Consider the following 9396-nt stretch of genomic DNA (forward strand, 5'->3'; position numbering starts at 1 on the left):
GATCAGGAGGACAGGTTGCTGGGTGAAGACAGATTCTTACAACTGATAGCACAGTTTCACGGGCATCAGTTTTGTTTTCCAGATTTTATAAACGTTTCATAAATCCCACTAGCTGCTTTGGTGAGATTTGAATACCTGTTCCCAGGGAATTAACCTGGCCACAGCATGCCAGCATCGCCCCCAGACCTGATAGAGTCTGGGAAAGTAAATTCCTCCCAGAGGGAGTCCAGAACTAGAGGGCATAGGTTTATGGTGAAAGGCGAAAGATACCAAAGGAACCTAAGGAATGCCTAGGTATGGAATGAGCTGCCAGAGGAAGTGGTGGAGGCTACTACAATTGCAACATTTAAAAGGCATCTGGATGGGTATATGAATAGTAAGGGTTTGGAGGGATATGGGTCGGGTGCTGGCAGGTGGGACTAGATTGGGTTGCGATATCTGGTCGGCATGGACAAGTTGGACCGAAGGGTCTGTTTCCCTGCTGTACATCTCTACGACTCTAAGTAACTAACCTAAGGGGGGGCGAATTAGTGTAATTCCGGGTAAGGGCAAAACCGTGCAGATCCAGCAGCAGGAGGACTGCAAAAAATTTGAAGGATGCTGCTGGACCAGATGAGCAGCGCTCAGAAAGCTAGTGCTTCCAATTAAACCTGGTGATGAGTGATTTTTAACTTTGACCACCCCAGTCCAACACCAGCATCGCCAAATCATGAGCACCGAGATTTTCCACAATTCCGCGAACCACTCTCATCCTTTCATCACTATTTACTCCTTCTCTGACTTTCTGCGCAAGCGTGACTTTAGAAACCGGAAGTTACTGCTGCGACGGCGCGGGTGGACGGACCGGAAGTTTCGTCAACGTTGGTGTCACACTAATACCTTTCCCAGGGTGTGGGTCCACTTTCCCGTTCCCCACAGGCAGTCGCTGACCGCGACCTGTTAAGCAGCTGCTAGCAGTGAAAGACAGAGAGAGAGAGAGAGGAGAAGGAGGAGGAGGAGAGGCCGCCTGCTGAATTAAAAGATGTCGGATGCCAACTACAACGTCATCTGGGCCATCAAGAACGGAGATGTCGAGGCTGTAAAGAACTTCGTGGAACAGGTGCGAGTTCAGGGCGTGAGGGCGGCGGCACCGACAGGCCTGCAAGGCGGGGGCGGAAAATAACGGCTCTGGGCCAAGGGGAGCTGAGGGCCGGCCTGTAGGAGCAGGCGGAAAATCACCAGCTAATTCCTATGAAAGGTCCTCCGTAGCAGGCCGTCGCCCTGTAGATATAACTGTTAAGATATGAACGCTTGTTAACGTTTAATTGCTAATTATGCTGACCAGGATCTCCGCTATAAACTTGTCAGTTGGGTTTACACAAGTTAGCCTGATTTGTGAGATTGTGTAATGTACTTGGGAGTGAAAGTGGCTTCAATCTGCAACTATTAACTATCTTAACTGCCATGCTCGGTCACGTTTGAGTATTTTGCCAGTTATATAAAAATTGACACGGTATGATAATTATAAACAGTATACAGAAATAAATATTGCACAGCAACGATGTATTGTTATTTTAGAAGTATGGAGAGAAATAGCACTATTAAAACAACTGATCACGTATGGTGGGATGACAATGTCCCCCTCTTATGCATTGCATTATAACTCTGACTTTTATTTTACAATTGAGTTTATATACACATATTATACACTAGCAGTATATAGTGTATATGTAACATGCTTTGCATATGTACACCCACTTCTGCAAAAGATTAATGTAATCTCAATAGTGCAAGAACCTTAATGTACTGGGCTAGAATTTCTGCTTTTGTGTAGACATGAACAGAATAAGTGAGTTCCACTATTTCCCACCCCCCAAGAAGTTAATCATGCAGTTTCTAGGATCAGTAAAATTTCAATGAACATTGAGTTCATGATTATGTCTAATTGAAAAACTGATTAGTCAAGTTTTATGGAAACTTGAATGCGATTGTCACGGGCCTATAAGTTTGACAATTTAAGTTCTTTCAGTTCTAGAAGAATGAAAGTTTGGTTGAGAAATGATTGCCCCATCTGCCTGAAACAGTTCAATCAAAAATCCTCTTCATCTATCATCACTCTGCTTGATGGTCAACATTAGCTCCCAGTAAAGCAATGCCTTAATTTTAAAACACTCCCTATCCCACCAAATCACATTTTTAAAATCACTGGCATATTTTTCTAATCAACCAGTCCAGAGACAAACCGCTGAGGCAGAGGCACGTGAACTCTTGATTACGGGTAAGGGATGCAATCCCTGCAACCACAAGAGGACCCCAGATCACCTTTTGAATTTCTGCAATTGCTTTCAGCTGCATAGCCTTCAGGTATCTAAGCTCATATTCTCAATTTTACACCACCTCTGTGAAGGTGCCTTCAGCTTCCAATCCCTAAACTGTAAAATTCCCCCTCTTATACCCTGACCCTGCCAACCCCATTTCTGATTTGGAGATGCTGGTGTTGGACTGGGGTATACAAAGCCAAAAATCTCTCAATGCCAGGTTATAGCCCAACAGATTTATTTGGAAGCACTAGCTTTTGGAGTGCTGCCCCTTCATCAGGTGATTGTGGAGAATAAAATTGTAAGACACAGAATTTATAGCAAAGTAACTGTAAACTTTTGTTATAAATTCTGTCTTACAATCTTATTCTCCACAATCATCTGATGAAGGAGCAGCACTCCAAAAGCTAGTGCTTCCAAATAAACCTGTTGGACTATAACCTGGTGTAGTGAGATTTTTGGCTTTATAAATCCTATTCCTAGTTGCCTTTTTAATTTGCTTCCCTTCTTTTGAGACATTCTTTTAAAACCTTACCTGTCAACTGCCCTGAAAGTTTATGGTGCTAGTTCTTGCTTGTCATGCTTTGTGAAGTGCCTTGTGACCTTTGATTTATTCAAAGTGCTATATAAATATATTTTTAGATTATCAAAGGATAATTTGTTTGCTTACTAGTAATTTTCAAATTTTAAATTGAGACAAAGCACATTAACAGTGATTAGAATTCACCAATCATGAGAATTAGTCAGGCCAGAGTGCCCATGGATAACCACTACCCTTCTAGTATTAGTTTTGATTTATCATTGCAGGGAGTGAAGAAGAAGTCAGCAGCATCTTTCAAGGCGTTCTGTGCTAACTCAGCAATGCTCAAAGACCTTGAATTTCTTTCTATCGTTAACCCAGAGGCCACTTGTTACTTTAATCCAGTCTTCAGTTAGCCTTTTTAAATTCATGGTCTTGCTTGCATCAACTTCCTTCCAATTGTAGTAATAATGATTTGAGAAAGTAATGCATTTTGAGAATGTTTAGAAATTGTTGGGAAATTGTTGGGAATTAAAAACAAGTAAGTTGGAAGAGATTAATTTTCTGTGGCCAATAAATGTGTAGTACCTCGGCAGGTCTGACAGAATCTGTGGAGAGAAACAGCATTTTGGTTCTGATAGAACTGTTCTTAAAAACTGAAAGGAGTTGGAAAATGTACTGTTATACTCTAGGCAGAGGAGGAGCAAGGAAACAGATTTTATGAAGATCCAGTGTAAACCAAAGGGGTTGTTGGTTGGGGTGAAGAAGGTTAGAGATGTAAAATGGGAAGAACACAACAATACTGATTAGTAAATTGGTTGAAATAGCACTGACATCCACTGAATACAAAATGGTTTGAATATGGTTTGAGGTCAAATTGCAAAAACCACCTCGTTTGGTCTGAGGGTTTTGCTGTTACTTGAAGCATTCTAATGTAGACTTAGTTTACCCTGTAAAGTTTTTGTACTTGGAGTTATTTTTATTACCCTAATTATTTTATAATAAAGTAGTATAATAAAGTAATACAGCATGGAAGCAGACCCATTAGTCCAAATTCTGTATGCCAAGAACAGGAAGAAGTTTGTACAAAATCTTTCAAGGAGTAGGTGTCTATGGGTGGAGTATTTAGAGTGAGGAAAGCTATATTTATGTCGGAGGTGATCCTACAGTGACAATGTTAGTAATCTAGAGAAGGGTTTGAAAGCAATATCAGTGATGACCATCAATTATCAGAAAAGCCCACCTGGTTCACTGATTTCCTTAATACAACGAAATTTGCCGTCTTTATCTGTCTTGGCCCTTACATTTGACTTTAGAATCTCAACAAAGTTTGCATATTAATTACTCTTTGAAATGACCTAGAAAGCCACTCAGTTTGAGGTAGTTAGGGATAAAGGACAAACGTTGCTCATGTCAGTGACACCCACATCCCATAAAAGGATAGACTGATGGAAACTAACGTGGTTGCCATGAGTGTTTTGTCTTAAAGCATTATAAAATCAAACTGCTGAATACATATCCAAAGAGGCTCAATTTCAGATGGTTCCCAGAGCTGCTTGAGCCATGTATTGAGGATCTTGTAACAGTGGTAGGGTACCTACTTCTTGGCTAGAAGGTCTGGATGTAAGCCCCACCCATCTCAGACATGTGTCGTAACATGTCCAAATATGTTGGGGTTTTTTTGTGTTTTCAAAACTGACAGAGTTTTACTTGTATAGTTGAGGTGTTTAATTGCTAAGATGAGGCCCAGGCTCTGTGCATCATTAAAAGTATTCCGCATTTTAATGTAATGGAAACAGGAGTCCTCCTGTATTTCACACAAGTCTGAAAACCTGTTGCTTATCTTTTATTGCGAACTTAACTAAGAGATGTCCCAATCTGAAAGCTATTTTCTCAGATGGCAAAGCTGCATGTGGAAGAAAAAAAATCCAGTATCTATTGCCATTCATTTAGCTTCCTGCTTCAAACAGATTGTTCCTACTTCCATTTGGTGCCTAAACATATTTCTAAACCAGTGGCTCAAAATGTGTAATATGATTGTTTTTTTTTAGTGCTAGGTATGTATTATTCTGATGGTATTTGCAATGTTGGATATTTGAATTTCTGAATGTCAAGATTATATTGTAGTTAACTTTATTTATTTCTATTGGGTTTGGTTAATTTGCATGGCAGATTGTTGTAGGCAATTCTTGGTAGAAATTGTTTCCCTGGCTTGGGAATCTAGAACAAGGGGCTCACATCTCTGGACGAGAGGCTAAACATTTAGAACTGAGATGATGAGAAATTTCTTCCCTCAAATCTTTGGATCTTCTGTTTCAGGATGTTGTGGATATGACATCATTGACATACTTAAAGCTGAGATTTTTGGTCTTTTGGAGAATTAGGGAATATGGGAAATGGATGAGAAAACTGAAACTCAAGATTTGCTCTTATTTCTTATCTTGTATCAGTGCTTGAATGGTGAAAGGGTTGGTTGACTGCAGCCAAAGGTATCTGTTGACTCTGCGAAACGAGGATACTGATAGGTTAGTTGTTGTGTTGTCAAACCTTTACCAAATCCCTAATTAGACTATGATTTGGAGATGCCGGTGTTGGACTAGAGTGTGCAAAGTTAAAAGTTTTAAAATATCTTACAATTGTGTACTGCAACCTCCTGATGAAGGAGCAGCACTCCGAAAGTTAATGCTTCCAAATAAACCTGTTGGACTATAACCTGGTGTGATTTTTAACTAATTAGACTACTTAGCAAAGTGGTGCTGCATTTTTATAGTGCCATTTTTCCAACGTTGTTACATTGGTTTTTGATTTGATTGGAGGCTTTGGTGCATCGCATCTGTTTTTTTCTATAGTGCATTTTTGAAATGCAAAAGCAACTTAAATGGAACAGAAAGTAAAAGACGTTTTTAGAACCTCAGTAATCCTGCTGGTCTTTTATGATTTTGTTCCAGAGACGAAGGTTGCTACTATTTTAGGTCCTTTAACTTTCTTTTAAAAATTCAGTGTCTGGATAGATATATGAATAGGAAGGGTTTAAAAGGAAATGGGACGAGATGAATTTAGGATATCTGGTCAGCATGGACGAGTTGGACCAAAGGGTCTGTTTCTGTACTGTACATTTCTATGACTCTTCTGGCAGCTGCTGTCTTTCCGCATTTTTTTTGTAGGCTCAATATTTGGCATATGTAATAAAGCAAAAAGTACAGAGTAGGTTCTTTATTGGTTAAGCTATGTACTCCTAGCTCCATTAAACTTTTGGTATTTTTCTGGCGGCAGGTTTGCTTTTATCAAGCCACCTAACAAAGGGATCCTTCCAGTTCGAAGGTGTAACGATCAGTTCTTCTGATCTATCATTTTTGGTGATAAAGTTGTTTCTGTTACATGGATGGTACTCGGATCGGATGGAGTGCAGTTAAAGAAATCTGATCTCCTAGAGGCAACCAAGGTCTTGCAAAGAGAGCTTCATGTGCTAAATACTGGGATGAACGGTCAGAAAAGAAATTCAGTGTGGGCAAATGCAAACTACTGCATCTAAGTAAACAAGCCTTGTGTTGAGTGGAATAATTTACCAGGGGAATTTGTTAGTTTATTTGGTGTTTGCCTATGTCCAAACAGTTACTTCGGAGATAAAAACAATCAGAATATTATGCTACAGTGCCAAATTAGTTGAACTCAAATCTGCAGAGGTCACATTGTTTTGATCAGACTGTATAAAGAGTGCTGCGTGCAGCTGGGACTGCTACAAAATAAGAGACCTGTGAAACCCTAATGGTATTGCAGAGAAAAGAATATATTTGATCTATATTACAGAAAATTTGAGGAACAATTTGAGTAGAAGCTTACTTACGCATAGAAAATACACAACAGCACGCTTAGTTCACAGAGTAGTTTAGAAAGGCATGATTTCAGACTTGAGGGTAGAACAGATTCTCGAATCGGCTTTAATTGCTTGCTCAGAAGGATTGTTTCCAGCCAGGACTCTGGCTTCAATCTAATTAAGAACTAGATACAGTTTTGGTCAGCAATAGGAAAAGCTAAGGTTGCCATTGCTTTCCAGACCCGAGGGCTTTGCTTTCATTAGAGAGAGACAACTCGAGTTTAACTTGAGGGCCACCATCCCTCAGGCAAGGGGAGAGGTTGAGAAGGAGAATCTTTGGTAACGTTAACCAATGTGGGAAATGAACACACTCTGATATCACTCTGCATTGTAAACCAACCTCCAATAGTCAGTATTCTGATGAAAGTGAAATGTGTTGACACTGTTTTGAATGATGCTGGCTTGTTGCTTTGATGTTAGATGCTGGAGTGTACTACAGGATTTTGCATATAACTACAAAACCATTCCATGTTTACTGTCCAGAGTTTTTTTATATTGATAGTAATTAGCTGATTAAGGTTTGGAACTATATGATCTATAAACCATATACTTAGTATGGCTTTGCTGGATCTTCTAGATCTCTTCATAAGACTTGTTTAAGAGTAGTTGGTCCCTTTTTTTAAATGCTGTATTTTCTAATTAGAATCCTTAAACTTGACTGAAGTCTGTAACCAGTTACAACATTTCACTTTTGCACGTTTGTTGTGTTTGCTTTTCTCAGTATGGCTTAACGTCTTGCTCGGTATGTTTTAGTACAAGTATTGTGCTGGCTGCTGAGTGTTCAGGTAATAGTGATGCTTCTGCTGTAGTATTAAGTGTAATAAATTATCAGCAGTTTTGATCTATCATTATTTGTATTTCAACTTCTTTATCAGCATTGGTATTTTCTTCCATAGGATTAAAAACTGAGATTTGCAATAGTAATGGAATCCTTGTATTGAATTCTCTATTGGAATTTTTTAAACTGTCATGGGGAATGGTGGCTAACTTTGTCTATCCCTAGTACAGCTGTTTAAATGCTGTGTAGGGGTCTATTTACATACATACTTCAGTCATACCACAAGACAGTGTGTTGGTAATCCACTGGGAGCTAAATAGTTCTTTTTAAAGGATTAGAAAGCCGAGTACTTGGTTTTTGTGTTTTATACATCCATAATCTCACAGGCTATATAGAATTATAATCATATTGTAGGATGTACACATTCATAATCATGTAAAAAGAGATCCTGTCAAAGCTTTGTCTTTCTTTCATCAGGACATTGAAAGAAGACCAAATTTTTGAAGGTGACAATGATTTATGTTACATGAGAAAGGGATTTTTGTTGCCTGCGAATAACTACTGTTCAATGTAACCCTCTTGAGGCTTTCTCTTCCTATTGAATGAGATGACCACCGCTGTTTTAGAATTTGTCTTACAGTTCACGTCATGTTGTGTACGATTTTGAATGAATGCGATGCTTGATTTTTTTGCTCTAAACACATTACAGGTCTGTATTTTTGTCATAGGTTTTTTTGTATTGTTAACAGTCCTCTGCATACAGAATGGAAAAGCATAATCTTATGAAGCTACATGACCCCCATCACATTAGTGGAGTAGATTCAGGTGTACTAATTAATTGAAATTGTCCCCCCACATTTTGGGTTTATTGCATTAATGACAAGAACGGCTTTGATTTGGACTTGTTGATGTTGGACTGGGGCAGACAAAGTCAAAAATTGCACGACACCAGATTCTAGTCCAACAGGTTTATTTGAAATCACAAGCTTTCAGAGCTGCACTCCTTCGTATGGTAAAGTGTTTAGTTATTCCCAAAAGCCACTTTGGATGTGTGTTCATCAAGCAGCACTGCCTCAGGCAGCAAACCTCCTGCAAATATTCTTTTGTACCTCAGCTGTGGAGTGATTTTTGTATTGGCCTCTTCAAAGGAGAATAATCAGAGTTTAAGTGCTGTTGATACCCATTTTTGCCTACTCCTCAGTGCCCTGCAAATGTAGGGTGAGGGAATCACAGCTGTTATTTTTTTCCCCCCACAACAAAGTTGACAGTCTGCTGCTCCAGAGAGCAGTTCAAAATCAACCACTTAAGTGTCAAACTGTAATCCCAAAGAAGACAAGGAGAGCATGCAAACCCACCCCCCCCCCCCCCCCCCCCCCCAACCCCAGGTCACTGTCATGGACGTAACAATGCAATTCGGACATTGACAATGCAACAGCTTCATATTTACTTTTACCAACCATAACTTTCCTTTCCCACTTTTTAGTTTAATATCAGTTAAACTAAAATCAAATTTTCAAACTACCAGGGTGGGATTTGATGTATTCTCTGAATTATTTGTCCAGGCCTTTGGATTGACAGCCCGTTAAATAAGCAGCATACTACTGCACCTGGTGTATAAATAAAATAATTCTACATATATGGATGGTCTGGAAATGTGTTGCTGGAAAAGCGCAGCAGGTCAGGCAGCATCCAGGGAACAGGAGAATCAACGTTTCGGGCATAAGCCCTTCTTCAGGAATGGGGAAAGTTTGTCCAGCAGGCTAAGATAAAAGGTAGGGAGGAGGGACTTGGGGGAGGGGCGTCGGAAATGTGATAGGTGGAAAGAGGTCAAGGTGAGGGTGATAGGTCAGACGGGAGTGGGGGCGGAGAGGTCGGGAAGAAGATTGCAGGTTAGGAAGGCGGTGCTGAGTTCGATGGATTTGACTGA

General features: G+C 39.8%; 1 protein-coding gene across 1 annotated transcript in view; it reads left to right on the top strand.

Annotated features, from left to right (window-relative positions):
• Nucleotides 1-875: 875 nt before the first annotated feature.
• mtpn (myotrophin) overlaps nt 876-9396 on the top strand; it is a 65495-nt gene continuing 56974 nt past the window's right edge. The window contains exon 1 of the mRNA XM_043709439.1: nt 876-1099. Coding sequence (XP_043565374.1) covers nt 1022-1099 — 78 coding nt within the window. The 5' untranslated portion in view covers nt 876-1021. The remainder of the gene's footprint in view (nt 1100-9396) is intronic.

This window comes from Chiloscyllium plagiosum, chromosome 19 (genome assembly GCF_004010195.1).
Source record: "Chiloscyllium plagiosum isolate BGI_BamShark_2017 chromosome 19, ASM401019v2, whole genome shotgun sequence".
NCBI lineage: Eukaryota > Metazoa > Chordata > Chondrichthyes > Orectolobiformes > Hemiscylliidae > Chiloscyllium > Chiloscyllium plagiosum.